Consider the following 16,486-nt stretch of genomic DNA (forward strand, 5'->3'; position numbering starts at 1 on the left):
CTCATTTTTGTACCGGTTAAACAAATATGAATTATAAAAGCCGTCCAGGATTTCTGTTCCGCTAACCGGCCGCCTGCTGTAGCTGGTATTTAACAGAGCGACATGAGAGAGGTATTGATCTTCCTGCTTTATTTTTCTCAGCCAGCCTGCGAATCAGCACATTCCCATAAAAGTTAAACATTTCCTTTTTGAAAGTATTTCGACTGGAGTAAGAATAAGAGTTCAGCTCCTCCTCGTCCGACTGTCACATCGGAGCGGAGTGGGGGGGAGAACACAGGCACACTCACAGACACACGCTGGAATTTAATGAGTTGGCTTCCTCCACAAAGAGAATCCGGGACAATAAATTTAGACACTTTTTTTTCCTAGTCAGGCTTTTACGACAGAGGAAAGAAAAAGAAACATCCCCATGAAGCTACTTCAGTTTCCCTTCGTGAGGATCTGATTTATAAAGCGTCAGATCTACAGGACAGAGCCGCTAACACGTCAATAACCACAATTGACATCCTCAGTATTTTAATTGCTGTGTTGACTCTGAGGCCTTTTCACCTCCCGCTCGAAAACTTGACCCCGACGTGCGCACACGCGTTGACACGGAAACGCCGTGTGTGGATTCCGCTGTGATCTTTGGAGTCTGAGTCGCAGCGCTGCCCTTTGCCTGCACCTACTGTCCACCGGCGTAATGAGACAGAGGCCGAGGGACAGAGTCAAATATCCTTTGATTGTCTGTCTGTTCACACACGACCTCACACGTCGTCGCTGTTTGACTTTGAAGCATCAGAGGATGAATTTTCAAATAAATCCTTAATTATGCGTTTTGTTGTTCCTTTTTTTAGTCGTGTTTCTGTGTTTCTGTGTTTCCTGCTGCTTGTGCGACGCAGGTGCAGGTTTTCTCGCTTCCCGTCTTGGCAGCAGACGCCATTTGTTCCTCTATTCATAGCACTTTGCTTTCTTTGAGACACAAAGACACAGGCACATCGCCTCGTTACTCTGGTTCCTGAGTTTCCTCTTCTCCTCCCATCATCATCATCATCATCATCATCATCTCCTCCTCTCCTCCGCCTCTCTCCTCCTTCCTCGCTCTCCCCATAATCACCTCCCTCCTCCTCCTCCTTTGGCCAAGGTCCATGTTATAAATCAGACCACAATGGGACTCTGCTTCCACCTTGCAGTGCTGGAAAGACACTAAATACAGTTTGAGAATACTGGTTCTTTACTTGATTATTTCCATTATACCACATTTTAAGGGAAATAACTATTTATTTGACAACTACAAAATTCTTAAATACATAATTCATTTTACATTCAGGACATACAATATAATTATGGGTTATGTTTTTACAAGCAGCCCTTTCGAATAACGATAACAGTTTATAAAGGTATTATATATCATTTACTAATGTGTTAGTTTAGATTTAGTTAAACTTGAAAACCCAGTGATACAAATTCATGATGATTTATAAAGTGTAAATGCATCATTTTACTTCTGATACTTAAAGGAGACGTATTCTGCTCGTGTTCAGGTCGATCACTTTAATTTGTGTTATTACTGGAGAACGTTTCCATGCTCTAATGTTCAGAAAACACACAACTGTTCAAAAGGCCGGACTACAGACACCGTGTTTCATCCCTTCACCTCCGACTTTGGCCTTTTACAAAAAAAAAAAAATATAAATAACACACCAGAGGAAAGAAACACCGACAAGTCGTTTGTCTCCTCTCAATCGAGCATGAATAATTGTGTACAGAAATAAGCCTCAGCTTGCAAACAGTCTTATCATCTCAAACTTGATAATCCCTCTGTGTCGTCTTCACAATCTGTTGCATTAACCAGAGTCGATACACAGATTATTTATTGGTTTTATTGGTCTGTGTGTTGATGATGCTCACATTTACCAATTCAATAATGACTTGTACCTCATTGATTTCAAACACCTCATTATTCATTTCTACGAAGTCACAAAAGATGAAACCACGCCTGCATCACACTGAGGCGGTGGATTTGTACAAAGTCTGTTTATCTGTCAATGACCTTCGCACTCTTCCTCTTCCTCCTTTTACCCTAGCAACTGCTGAGAGAGATGCAGCAGATGGCGAGCCGGCCCTTCGCCACCATCAACGTCGCCTTGGAGACGGACGAGGAGCCGCCTGACCTGATAGGAGGAAATGTGAAGGTGAGCTCAACCTTTTTTTCCTTCGAGCAATCATCGGCGGCACCCCCGGACATCCACCTTTTGTCTGTGCTGAGAGGGCCCCCGAGCAGGGAGGCTTCATCTGTCATCGACGGTGTCGCTCGCCGTCCCTCAAGCGGGAGCTCTGCCGTGTACCGCCGACTGCGACTGCATCTGTTTTACGTCAGTTTTGAATCTCTTTAAGGAGATTCCATCAGTTCTCAGCTGCCCGCGGAGTCTCGACTGAGCTCCGTCAGGGAAGAGGAGTGTGAAAGTGTGGCGCAGGTCTACTCCACATAATGAGGGTCAGTGCGGTGTACGTTTGCAGTAAAGACTGAAGGCCGATGAGGATGAAAGTGGGCTGCTGATGAGTAACCATTATTAACATTATGCCGGTTATTGTGGGGAGGCAGTGAATTCAACTGGGAATGAAGTCAGTTAACCCTGGAGTTAAATAAATGCAGATGACGGTGTAAGGAAATGTAGATTAAGACTTTACTGGCAAATCAGCAGAGGCAGCAATACTGAAGATGTTTGGAGAAATATAAAACGCCTACTTGCAGGAAATGTTTGTGTGGCGGCAGGAAAACAAAGAACATTAGGTGCCAGCATTGGAATCAAGGTTCATCGCACAAATACTCTTGTTGTGGTGCATCAGACCATCTGTGTGTCTGAAATACTGGCAGAGACACTGAAGGTAGCGAGTTCTGTGGAAATACAGTCGTCTCACAAAGACATTCATGTAGGAGTGTGGCCAAAAAGAGGGTTTGTGTGTTTCCTACAATACGACTCCCACATTAAGAACAAGCCACGTTGCTGGGAGATTATTTTATTTGAACAGATATTAAGCTCAGGGCCAAGTTCTCAGTGAAGTAACGGTTTGATAACAGCGTCTCGAACATGAACACTTGAACAGTGTGATTACAGCTACATCAAATGACAGAAACCATCTTTAAGAAAAACGTATTTAACTTGTATTTTTTTATTTTGATCCATGTCCTATCCACTAACATGGAGGGGGCGGGGTTTATGAGCTATACTGCAGCCAACCACCAGGGGGCAGTAGAGTCCAGGAATTCATTTTTACTTAAACATCATTAAAAGGGAATATTAAGTTTAAGTTTCCAAACATATAATAACCATTTGTGTAAGGAAATCAAAGTTCAAATCCAGAAAAGCAGTTCTTCGGCTTCACATTTCGTGATTACGTCTGATTTCTGTTACTCTTGTTTGGTTCCAGATAATGAATTTACTGTCATTACTTTCCTTTTATTTTATTTTATTTTATTTTGTTGACTTCCAAATCGCTAAAATTCAATTTCTCTCGCTGGCACCTCTCAGGCCTGGAGTCATCGCTCTGTCTCCGCCGCGGCAGGAGTTTTGTTTGTGCTGCTGGAAGTCGAGGTTTAAATACAAATCATCATCATCACCAAATCCGTTTAAAAGTTGAGATTGAGTCTGAAGTTTTTTTCGCTGGGTGAATTAAAACGTTAAGTTCGAGCTGCCGGAGACTCGCGGTGGAGAGGACTTTATTATAGAGCAGAGTTTGAGGCAGCGGCGCAGTGGAAAGTTTGGCTGGAGCAGATTTAAATGCAGATATAGAGGCACGGAGGCGGAGAACATTTAAAAGTAAGAATTGTGCCGGGGTTATAGAAATTGCGGTTGGGTGTTCAGCGGGCGCGGCGCCGCAGGCGGGTTGTACCTGTGACTGCACTTTGTGATGAATGACCCCTGAATGCAGATGTGGTGCAGAATTATGGGGGCTGTTTCTGCAGGGTGGCTCGGGGGCCCCGGCCGCTCTGACAGGGGCCATGCGTCTCGAGGGGCCCGGCTCCCGGCCCAAGGTTACACCCAACAAGGGTCCCGGGCCCCTCGGGAGCGTCGGCATCGAATCCCTGCTCGGACAGACGTTATCCTGCCTTCGCTCCTCTGTCCTCACTTCTCCTCCTTTCTTCTCATCTTCTGCTCCTTCCTCGTTTATTCAGGTTAAATCCTTTCTTCTCACTTACTCTTTACTTAGCAATTTATCATCTTTTTGTCATTTTCCTTTCATCTGTTCTTCTCATTCTTTCTCAAGATTATCTTTATTCCTCTCTTGTCTTGTCTTGGTTTTCATCTTCCTCTTCTTTTGTCTTTTTCCACTCTTGTCCTCATTGTAAGTTTTCCTACATGTCCTCTCCCTTCTCCACCTCTTCCTCTGTCCTCTCCTCTCTTCCGTCTTGTTTTTCACTCTTTTAATCTCCTCCCATGTGCCCAGTTTTTCTATTTGCTTTTATGTTCTTTGCAATTTATCGTCCTTTCATGTCCCTCACGCTCCTGTTTCTGCTTTTCTGTTAGCGTCGCTTTTCCTTTTCACTTTTCGGGTTTATCTGCTTTCCTCTCTCCTTTGATTTTTATCATCCTGTTTCTTCTCGGATGTGTCCTCTTGTCACCTTTCCTTGTTCCCCTCTTCACTTCTCTCTCTGTCCTTTTATTCTCATTTCGTGTATTCTTCATTTCTCTGTTTTCTTTCTCTTCTCTCAGCGTCAGTTATTTTGTCTTCCTTCCTTGTTTCGCTTGTTATTATCACTCTTCTCTTCTATTTTCCCCCCATTACTGTGTTATGTTGTTTCCTCTTTCTGTTGTGTCTTCATGATTTGTCTTTTTTAGTTTTGTCCTCCTCTTTGTGGTGTTTATCAACCCCTTTTCTTTTTGTCTGTTTCGTCTTTTACGCCTCTTGAAATCTGTTTTCTTTTCCCGGTATCTTTTTGTGTCTCCTCTTCTCTACCGTCTCCTCTCGACATCCCTACTTCACTGTGGCGTTCCCTTTCTAATTTATTAGCCCTTTACTGATCCTATCAGCTGTCTGGGGTTTTCTGTCGCCCTTATCTGCGTGTGTGTGTGTGTGTGTGTGTGTGTGTGTGTGTGTGTGTGTGTGTTCTACGTCTGCCTGTTGGTGTGGATGTTGGCTTGTGTGCGCACCGTGTGCTGTTGTTGTGTAGAAAGAAAAGACGCTGCTCGCTGTGGAAATCAAGCGCCCACCTCCTCCTCCTCCATCTCTGCTCTACCTTTTCTTCTCCCACCTCTATTCTTCTTTACTTCCATTCTTCCCACCCTGCTCTCCTTCTCCGCGTCGGGGCAGGAGCAGCCCAGGAGCAGAGATCCAATTTAGATCCTCCTCCTCAGCTTCCTGCGCCTCCACCAGCTCAGACAGCGAGCGCACTCTCTCCTATCTCCTCCCGGTTCAGATTGAGCGACTCAGAGCAGGTTCTTCCCCTTGTTTCCGTGCTGGTTTATCAGGACGCTACAGTAGTGTATTAAGACCCGCGATGGGAGTGTGTGGGGGGGCCAGGCGCTGCACTGCACAGCGAGCTGCAGATCATTAAAGTTGTTTATTGCCTCAGTGGGATGTCCAAAGTTGCTCCGCCGATGAGATATATTCACTCGGCTTCTCCCAAATGGAGCCTGTGGCCCCAGCTCATGGGCAGATGATTACCTTTGTGACGTCTAACGCTCGTCTTTTATTTATAGAGTCGGTGCGACGCGAGAAAATTGGGACATGTGATGTAAAAAATGAAGGGCAACAGTTGTGGTTTATCTCACATAGTTGTGGTTCACCATTATCTCCCCTCTCTCTCCGCCGTGTTTTGCAGAAAAAAAAAAAAGGCATTCGGCAGATTTTTAAACCAATTGTGCGAGTTTGATAACCTTAAATTCTGTGTTTGCAAGTGGAGCAGACAAAAAGAAGAGCGGTGCCAAAGTTCAAAATACCAGAGGGGAGCTCAATTATGATCATTTCTCACAGATATGTGCACGGCAGAATTTGTGCTTCATGAATTCCTAAACCAACAGGACGACTCCCTGTTTTGTTGAGATGCTCACGAGCCAGAGGAGGCATGCAGCAATGCTTTATGGGTAATGTAGAAGCAAATTGCCTGACGTTACTTGAAACATATTTCAAAGCAAGAACGGCCTTTTTCTATAATGTGTTCCTGTGGCTTCTCCAGAGTCCAGAAGTTTCAGGAAAGTAAAGTAAAATAGTTTTTCAGCCTGAAAACTTCAAAGATGTTGCAGGTGGCCACCGGTGAGTCAGCGCTCATGAATACGTATCGTTTAAAGAACAGTGCAGAAAGTGGAGGAAGGTTGAAGCAGCGCTGAAGACAAAAGTTATTTGTTTTGCAGTAATCAGACATTAAGCTTCTCACATTTTTTTAGAAAGAAGCTAAAACACTTTTTTTTGGGATGCACCCAATTGTGATTTTTGGCAGCTGAACCGTATTTTATGTACAAGGGAACAAACACAAATTGAGTTGCCAGTTTTTTCGGACGGCGTTGAGAGGTGAAAAAAAAAAAAAACCGAAATCTAATGCTCGCCCACGTTTCTTTATCGAGACTAGATATCAAACAGAATCATATGAAGTTGTTCTCTCTCTCGGACTCAGATCCACCACTGCCTGTACCCATCTACCATTATATTCATGTACTCCCTTCTGTGTTTTAACCTTTTGTTTTCTTGTTGAGCTGCACTTTGTACTTTCTGTTTTTATTATCACTGCAGACGTCTTCACCGAGTAAGGACTTGAGAAACGTTCACTCTGCAGCTGCGTCAGAGTAACTACACACTGACTGATCAAAGAAAAACACGTAACAGGTTTTTACCAAATTGTACGAAGTGCTGCTGCCTCGGTTCACTGACTGAGATTCCAGGTTAGGAAACAGCTGCTCTCTATCTCACGCGTCTCAGGTTGAGAACCAAAATTCTAATTTACTAAAAACAATATTTACTCAAACTGTTTATCTCCAATTTTTCTGCACTGTTTAGTTTCACTGTGTTGCAGCAGGGTTGTTTATCATGGAAGCCCCCCCCCCGACAAAACAGATTCTGTGGCAAACAGAAGCCGGCTGAATAATAACTCCTCGAAGGTGGCTCAGTGGAAGTGGCTGCACTCGGTGAGTCACAGCACCGGGGAGCTGGACTCGCTCTCGTCTCCGTCGGAGGGGAACTCATCCGCGGCTGCTGCTGAAGTACAGATGAATGCAGTGGATGGAAGCGGAGCTGCATGCAGTTGCAGTGTGTGCCCACATCAGTGTGTGTGTGTGTGTGTGTGTGTGTGGGGGGGGAGGGCTCAGCAGTGATCCTTCGTGCTGAGCTAATTACTGGAGGTAATTTAACAAAACCTTTGGCTGCTCTGCCTGGCCGGTCTAGATAACTCTCTGGAGGAGGTTGGTCTTGGGGGAGTCGAGTCGAGGGGAGGGGCCCCAAACACTTTATTTATTTTTAAAAAGCATTTGCTGAGGGATGTTATTAACTCGCAGCCTCTGAAGAAGCCCACGGAAAAAACAAGACTCTGCCTTTGGGAAACATCTTATACAGAAAAGCAGAGTTTAAAGAGAAGGATAATTGAATTTCACAAGGTGTTTTGTTTTGTTTTTACACTTAATTACCGCACCGTCCAAAATAAGGTGGACATGTGTGTTGAGGGAGATAAATTGTGTTGTCTTCTTGGGAGGTGCGCACAGTTGTTGTTGTTGTTGTTTTTGTCAAAAATGGAAAGTGACGCTCCAGGTTCGCACACAGGTTGAAATGGAGGTTTGCACGTTGGTTAGCGCTCAGTGCGGTCGATCACCCAACAAAGTTTGTTGAAAAGAGAAACTGTCACATTCCACATCAGTCTGACAAAACCCCTTCCACTTCCAAACGTGTTCGCCGAGCGTATCCTGTCTTCGGTTCGAACACGAGATGCTGCTGTTAGAAAAATGAGGACGTAAACAAGCGAGAACCTAAGAGCAGCTCCCAGCTGCCGCGCTGGAAATTGGACTTGGCAGACAAGTTTCATGACAGCCCTGAGCTGCAAAATTAAAAGCTGCCAGTCTTCTTCTGTACGTGTTTATTTATTCTTTACACACGGAGTACAGATGTGCTCCTGTTATCATGGGTAGCCCTCTCTTCTTCTTTTTTTTTATTGTATACTCTCTAGATGAGGAAAAATAAGATTTTAGCTTGAGGCTAAAACAGACGCGTGGACTGGAGCACGCTCATCCTGGCTGGGCGGCTCCTGGCAAGGCCAAAGTAATTGTTTCATCTTTCCTCGTACCGAGGGATCCAGGAGCGGAATTAGCCAAGTGTGTTATTGCTCCTCCTAACGTCGCGTTGGAACAGTTGTCAGTATTCTCACTCGCAATCCAAGTCCGCTGCGTGTAATCAGGTTCTAGAAGCGTGAGTTTGAAACTGAAAAGAAAGGATCCTTTGTTGTTCTTATTAACTCATCACTGATTAATCACACAGAGCTGTGAGTGATATTCATATGTTGTGACGCTGAGGAGCGATATTGGCTTTTCGCTGCAGTCTGGTGGAAAACAAACTGGTAATTTGCCCATTGGTAAATTAAGAAACTTTTATCTGGTTCTCTCCCACCTCTGGTGTGACTTTTTCGTTTTCACTGGTTATATAAGATGATCAAATTGGGAAAAAAAGAGTGCAGCCATTTTCTCCCCACGTCAGTCTTGCCATATCCACTTGAAATTTAAAGAATAGTCGTTCGTGGCTGGAATCAGAGTCGTTGACTTGATGAGGTCTGGTGCCGTCGACTCTAAGAAGCAACAGCTGGAGATCGATATATTATTTGAATCCTGTAATTGCCTCTTTTCAATAGAAGTTTGCATTAGAGGCCGAGGTTCAGCCGGGATTCAAACTGAAGGGATTCAAACGAGAGAAGAAGCCGAACTTCTGCCTGTTGATTTTCTCTGGGTGTGTCTGTTGTATTCTTGAAGAATTGGCTAATTACACCTTGTTAGCTTGACCAAGTGGAGTCAGTCTCAGCTGTCAATCATGACGTTTCAGCCCATTTTTATAGCATCAAAGAAGTTATTAAAATCAAACTTATCAGAAATGCATCAGTGAGACAACAACTCTAGTCACATCCAGTCACATCAACCAGTCCTGTGTCTCAATTCAAATATCTCCATACATTTGTTATTTTAGTTTGTTTACATTAATCCCCCTCGTTTCTCCGAGTCCAAACTCTGTGTCGATGATGTATAGTTTAGTTTCCAGCGAGTTCGGGGATTCGAACCTGTGTCTCAGCGTGTTGGCTGCTGCTGCTGCTGCTGGTTTCACTGCAGTGCTTCCAGCAGGTGGGTCCGACCCTTCACAAGCTCATTTGTCTGCATCTGAACTCTTCCCCCTGTCAGATCTGAGAGAGGCTGCTTGTGTGTGTGTGTGTGTGAGAGTCCAGGATCAACACAGCTGAAAACTGCTGCAAGCTCTGAGGCAAAACACACAAAACACACACACACACTGACACACACATGCACTGCGTACAACCTCTTCATAACCTTTTCTGTCCGAAGATGCATAAACAGCAAGTTCTATTATTCGCACACACAGACACACACACCTCGGCTCCTCTCAGCCATGATATCGTTGTAACATTGCTGACATTATTTGCAGTATCTGTTATTAATAAAGACTCTGAAACACTTGGTTTTCATTACATTATCACAGCATCAACCCTGCAGATCCTAGAACAGATCTTATCATCGGTTGAATCATTTATCAGATGGAGTCTGAGCCGGTTGTGTTTATAATCTGACAACTTCCAAAATGAGTTCGAAATCATGTGAGATTGTGTGTTTTATTTCCTCACATGATGCTGGACATTTAGTGTGTGTGTGTGTGTGTGTGTGTGTGTGTGTGTGTGTGTGTGTGTGTGTGTGTGTGTGTGTGTGTGTGTGTGTGTGTGTGTGTGTGTGTGTGTGTGTGTGTGTGTGTGTGTGTGTGTGTGTGTGCGCAAAATAGCTCAACAACGCAAGGTTGGATTCCCACCGATCTTTGAATTAATGTTTCTCGGGATGAAATCTCTAAATTATTAACTTCTGGAGCTGATCTGTCAAATGTCATTGTCAATAAGAATAAGAGAATATGGTCTGAAAAACCCATTTTCTAAGATATCTCCTCAGATAATAAGACTTGAGAGAAAATCTGAAGTTTGAATTGAGCAGAAAAAGATTCCCCATCATATAACTGATGACACACGGACTCACAAAGGTGTCCTGCTTAGTTTAAAACAACCAGTAAGATTAGACACACACAATAAATGCATCGCTTCTATGATTTTTCTTTCATTATAAAATCCCTCTCCTCCCTCCCGCTCTCTCACAGCAGTTTTATAAAACAGATCTGAGATGAGATACAAACGTCCTCAAGGATTCACAGTGTATTTGGTTGTTGTTCATCAAGTTGATTTAATTTTCCTGTGTAGAAGAAACGATAATTAAAATGCAAATGTATTAAAAAGGCTTAAACGTGTCTCTCCGGGCCCGATGGTCCGAATGCAGAGCTGTTTGTTTGTATTAGTGTTTTTTTTTATTTCTCTGCATCCCAGTGGTGTTGTTTGAGTGTAAACTCAGCGGACATGATGCTTAGGTCCACTAACACGTCATCGACTCTCAGGAGGTTTGTTCATCAGCTTCTCTGAGACCTTCAGTTAAATACAACACTCGTAAAACGTGTCCCTGGATCTTCTACCTATCGTTGAACCCTCTGAAGGCTCAGCAGTGGTAGATGTGTTGCAGGTGTTATTGAAATAGTTCAGTTGTCCTCATGAGGTGTGTGTGTGTGTGTCTGTGTGTGTGTGTCTGTGTGTGTGTACAGTGGAGATGATAGAGACTCAAATGCCCTTCTCTGTCAGATCCTACTTGAAACAGTTAGTTGCACAGATATGAATTTGAAAACACACGTGCTATAAACAGGCAGACACATCCGTGAGGGCCTAAACAAATAGAAAATCCCCCGCAGACACACACAGACGCACACACACACACACACACACACACACACACACACACACACACACACACACACACACACACACACACACACACACACACAGAACCTTCTGAACATACAAGTTCACACACACCCAGAGGCTTCCAGGTCTTTGTGCCACTTCCCCAGCTACCTGTGTGACAGCCTGTGTATCCTGCCGGTATGAAAGGTAAGCCTCAGAGAGACAGAGCGCGGAATAACTGTGTAAAATGGGTCAGAGCCTGAATATCATCACTGTCCCGCTCCCCACGTGCACACGCTTACACTGTGTGTGTGTGTGTGAGAGCGTGTGTGTTTGTTTATGGGATAAACAGCCTTGTCAGGACCGGTGGTCCCCATAGAGGGAATAAACGCTGGTCCTAATGAGGTAAAATATAATCTCTAAGGTTAAGATTAGAGATTTTAATTAGATGAAGGATAACTATGAATTTGTTGTGGTTAAGCTGTCTGCTGAATTGAAGCCTATGCGATGTCCTAACAAGGATTGTGTGTGTGTGTGTGTGTGTGTGTGTGTGTGTGTGTGTGTGTGTGTGTGTGTGTGTGTGTGTGTGTGTGTGTGTGTGTGTGTGTGTGTGTGTGTGTGTGTGTGTGTGTGTGTGTGTGTGTGTGTGTGTGAGAGAGAGAAACCAAGCCATGGCCCAGTTTTCTGTCCGGTTCAGGAATTCAAAGCACCGAGCCAGAAAGAAGTAGGAAGGTTATTTGTATGCGGCCGAGGTGGCTGTGTTCTCCATATCCTCCGTCGAGGTAAACCCATGAATATTGTACGAGGAGCGGCCGCAGATTCCGCCGGTGTTTACAGGAGGGGGGGGGGCACCTCATCCCCACATATGGATGAGTTGCTGATAAACACCAGGCCTCGGTACAGGAGAGAGTGTCTGTTAGGCCGCCTGCAGCGACAGGAGTGCACCGCCGACACAAATCTGAGCTCCCAGCATCACCGCCACTTGATTTCCAGTCGTGGCCCACGCTGCACACGAGCAGCATTGTTGTGGAATTGTGCGCTGTGGGTTTCTTTCAAGGGGGGGGGGGTGGCTGGTGGCTGGTGAGAGAAATCCAATTTGCGCCTGCAGATCAGTGTGTGCATCTCAACGGGGGGATGGAAAACGCCTTTTGGTGTCTGTTCGTCTTGCTGACACACACACAGGAACGGTAGCGGCAACACTCCCGTTGTGCACGTGTTTGAGAGAATGCGTGTTCACCCGCTATTTTTCTTTCTTTCTTCTCCACAGTCTGTTCCCAAGCCCATCGCCCTCGAGCCGTGCTTTGGCAACAAAGCCGCCGTGCTCTCCATCTTTGTGCGGTTACCCAGGGGCACCGGTGGCATCCCTCCTCCAGGACAGTCTGGTAAGAAGCAGCTGCTAAACTCACTCTTCCTTCCTCCTCACTTCATCTGTCTATCTCGTTGATCTGCCTCCGTCACACGAAACTTTATTTATAGTTCGATTGAATGACTTGTTTCTCTTGTCTTTTCTTTATTCGCTCTTATTGATTTTTCTTATGATCCACCCCTCGCAGCTTCAGGCCAATCTGGCAGCGAAGTAGATGGAACAGAAAATAGTGTTGATTTTGACCAAATTCATGTTTTCATGTTTCTGAGAAGTTTCCCACTTGGCAAAAAATCGTTTTGGCCCAGATTTCACCTCAATCCCACACAACGCACACAGGATGATGACTCTCGGGATGTGTGCTCCTGGTCACCAGATCCAAGCCACAACTAAGTCATAGTAATACCGCTTATTAACCGAAGATGCAAGTGGGTAACTTCAGGCTCACGTCCTCACGGGCCTGAAGTCTCTCACTGTTCGATGGCATTAAAAAGGTGGTGAAACGTCATGATTGACAGCTCACAGCGCCTCACGATTGGTCGAAATCATGTGATTGGCACAAGATGGCAGCGTTCGTGTCCTGGCTTCATTTCTGGACAGGGAGGAATGTCGTCCATCTTTTATTTCCAGTCTAATAGCAGGTCTGTGTTTCCATCGTGACTTGTCGGATTCTGCAGTGATTTCCTCGCTGCTCTCTCCCTGTTTCTCCTGATTCCGTCTCCTCCCGTGTGGAGAAACGACGGCTGCAGCTTTGTTGTTACTTGCTCGTCTGTTTCCTCCCTTCATCATCTCTCTGTCTGCACCTTGTCTCGTATATATATTAAGAGCGCTGCCGCTCGTTTCTCATCCACTCCTGAGTTTTATTTCTATCTCCGTTCTCCTCTTTTCTTTCTTGTCTGGGTTTAAAGTGCAGTCTGGTCTCCCTGTTTATCCCTTATTCTTTCTCTTCCTTCTGTCATTCCTCTCTAGTGTAATAGTGATGTTATCCACTGCTCTGTCATTTTCTCACTTCCCTCTCCAGTCTGTCCTGTATCTGTTTCTCTCGTTCCTCAGACAGGAACCAGGACTGAGCACTTACTTCTTTCCCTTCTTCTGTTTCTTCCACCTTCAAGGTCTCAAACAAGAAGTCAACTTCCTGTTCTTTCTCTACATTGTTCCCCCTTTAGTGTCTTTGAGCCTCTTTACCGCCCACGGTTGCCGTCCCCCGACCATCCGGACGCCCCAGGCCCTTATTAATTACCACATCGTCTTTTTGTCATAACAAAACTGCCTCAGCTCTCGGAGGAGCTTTCCCTCCGGCGGCGTTTGTCGAGTCCGTGTCAGCCGTGTTCTCACCCTCCCCTCGTGCCCGCGAGGGTCTCCTGTTCTAATGCTTTTAACTTGTTTCCCATCTGGCCGCGCTCTCGTCGATTCCTCGGGCTGCCGTCTGTCGTCGGCGCCACTTCCTCACGGCACATCTGTTTACAGTGTAGCTCTGCCCAAAATGGCTGCTCTTGTAACTCTGCACACAGCCGAGCGGGGGTCAGCGCCTCGGATTAGGTCTGATTGGTGTCTGAGCCTCGGTAGCGTGAGCGAGGAGTTGACGCCTGTTGCACGTCAGCTCGTCAGACTGTGATTCTAAGAGGATGTGATCGTAGCCGCAGCTTCTCCCCCTGGAATTTAGATTTCGCCGTCGGCTGTGTGTGCTTGATCGGGGTAAATGCATCCATCATCGGAGATAAATGGCTGTTTATTGGAATTTCATGGCTCAGAGGGTATTAATAAATGTTAATGAAGTGTTGGTATACGGTAATGATTGCCTGCGCTGCGAGGGTGTGTGTGTGTGTGTGTGTCCTTCCCAGTTTTTCACTACACACTTTTTCTGCACATGTTTTCAGTGGTTTTATACATGTGCAACGTTCACACTTGAAAAATTACAAAAATTACGTTTATACCAAATCGTCAACGAGCATAAAAAAACCTTTTTTCCAATTTCTTGTTTGTGTGATAATTAACATCAACAAACAATTTACCAGCACCAACTCAAAGTACTTTCCTTTAGTTAACGGAGCACAGGACTTTACTGAAGAACACAATGAAGAGGAAAATTAAATCAATTAAACAAAACTAATAAAAAAGTGAATGTTTCAGTAAAACACTTCAATTATCACAGTATTTAGTTTCTTCATATTTTAGGTTTAAATCAACTGGAAGTGTTTTTTTCAGGCTGCCACTAGTTTGGATGTTTAAACACATTGTAAAACATTTTGGTATAAATCTCTTACGTACATTTTCTTTTTTTCAGATTTGAGTGAAAACTTAATATTTCAATGTTGTCAGGTTGTTTAATCTGTGCGTTGATTTCTTCTCCACTTATTATATTATAGACTAAATTACTCTTACAGTTAACATCTGATATATCATGAATATTATATACTGTTATATGTAGGTTATATAGGGGACACAGCTGTTTTCTAATATCTTCTTCTTCTCCTCATCATTGATTTTATGATTTAAATGACATTTGATGTTGAATTTTTTATGTAATTTAACAATTATTCTTAGTTCTTATTCTTTTGGACCTGAAAAGGTTTTGGAAATGTGAAATCTTTACCTTTTCAGTACATCACAAAATAAGAGACACCTTATTATAGTCATTTATATGGATAATGACTTTGATATATATGTATTTATCTGTGTGTGTGCAGGTCTGGCAGTGGCCAGTGCGCTGGTGGACGTCTCTCAGCAGTTGTGTGGAGGCTACAAGGAGAAGTCTGGAGGCCTGAGGAACCGCAAACAGCAGCCGACCGCACAACCATCCACCTGCATCTGACCGCACCCCCGTCCTGCTCCACCATTCCCGGCCAAATGCTCTCCCATTAGCCCCCTGCCTCGGCCCCCTCCTGTAGAGACTTCTGCCAGCTCCGCTCTGGCAGGGACAAGTGCATGCTGGGACACAGGACTGGGACATCTTGGCGAGGGGCAGAGTCATCCGGTGGACTGAAACCTCGGTGGGCTTTCCCCCCCCCCCCCTCTCCTCCTGCAGGAACTTTAGAGATCCCTCGAACTGAACGACAGAAAACTGGACATGGACGAGGGGGAGCCGCAGAAGGGGGGAAGGAGGGACGGACGAAGCGGGTGCTTCCTCCACCTTTTCCCATCGAACAAAACAAAAACATTTTACATTTGTCGACACCGCCTCATTGTTGTCAAGGCGACCACGGCTTGCTGCTAGAAGAGATCGTCATCTCGTAGTTTTTGAAGAATCCAGAGACTTTGCCGCGCTCTGTGTTGCAAAGTCATTTTACTTAAATTATTGTTGCTCTTTGTTTTGTATTGTGTTATTTTGAAGGCAGGAACAAACTGGACATGTGCAATTGTACATGCAAACCCCCCCCCCCGCACACACACAAACACACACTCTCTCTCTCTCTCTCTCTTCCAAAAACCCACTATCCAGGCCCCTGACCCGTTTACAGCCCATAGTCGCCTGTCGATCACTCAGCTGAGCACTGAGGGCCGGAGTCACAGTTTGGCCCCCGAGTCAGAGAACAGCACGTTCAGGCTTCACCTAAATGAAGATCCACCGTAGGAGGCCGGCCCGCGCAGCCAGAGCCCGTCTGAAGAGTGTGTGACATTTGTCCCTCTCTGTGGCCTGTCTGGAGCTTTGTCTCTCTCCCCCCCCCCCCCTCTCTGTGGCCATCTGGCTGCCGAGCCCCCCCCCCACAGCCTCTTTGGCAGCATGGCGCAGAACAAAACAAGACCACGGCAACATCTCATCCACGCTGGCTGGCTAGCTGGATCGTAAGCCGATTGAAACTTTTCCAGCTAATTACTCCCCCGGTTGCAGTGGAAAGCCAGTGTCCCTGCACACACAGGTTCACACTGGGCTCTCGCACACACACAGACACACACACAGACACACACTAAAACAGTTGGCGGTGAGAGAACCCGCCAGCGCTTAACGATTGTCCCTTTAGCTGCGCCTCGAGCTCGTGTGAACCGGGCTTCCTATAGATCGTCGGCCTGATCGACTAACGAGTGATTAGTCTGATCTGCGTGAGGCGACGGTTCAACATCCTGTGTGATCGTTGCCTCGGAAATCCATCGCCTCTAATTGCTGCTGCCGTGTATCCAAATGCAAAGCATACCCCCCCCCCACCTCCCCACCTCCCCACCTCCCCCCAGCGGTGACGTCTGTGTTC

At 45.5% G+C, this 16,486-nt stretch overlaps 1 protein-coding gene across 2 annotated transcripts in view; it reads left to right on the forward strand.

Moving 5' to 3' along the window:
* atrn (attractin) overlaps window positions 1–15,609 on the forward strand; it is a 109,506-nt gene extending 93,897 nt beyond the window's left edge. For both annotated transcript variants that reach the window (XM_034576842.1, XM_034576841.1), the window contains exons 27-29: window positions 2,067–2,174; window positions 12,207–12,321; window positions 14,990–15,609. In XM_034576842.1, the coding sequence (XP_034432733.1) occupies window positions 2,067–2,174; window positions 12,207–12,321; window positions 14,990–15,114 (348 nt within the window). In that variant the 3' untranslated portion in view covers window positions 15,115–15,609. The remainder of the gene's footprint in view (window positions 1–2,066; window positions 2,175–12,206; window positions 12,322–14,989) is intronic.
* The last annotated feature ends 877 nt before the right edge of the window (window positions 15,610–16,486 follow it).

Source organism: Hippoglossus hippoglossus, chromosome 22, assembly GCF_009819705.1.
Source record: "Hippoglossus hippoglossus isolate fHipHip1 chromosome 22, fHipHip1.pri, whole genome shotgun sequence".
NCBI classification, from domain to species: Eukaryota; Metazoa; Chordata; class Actinopteri; order Pleuronectiformes; family Pleuronectidae; genus Hippoglossus; species Hippoglossus hippoglossus.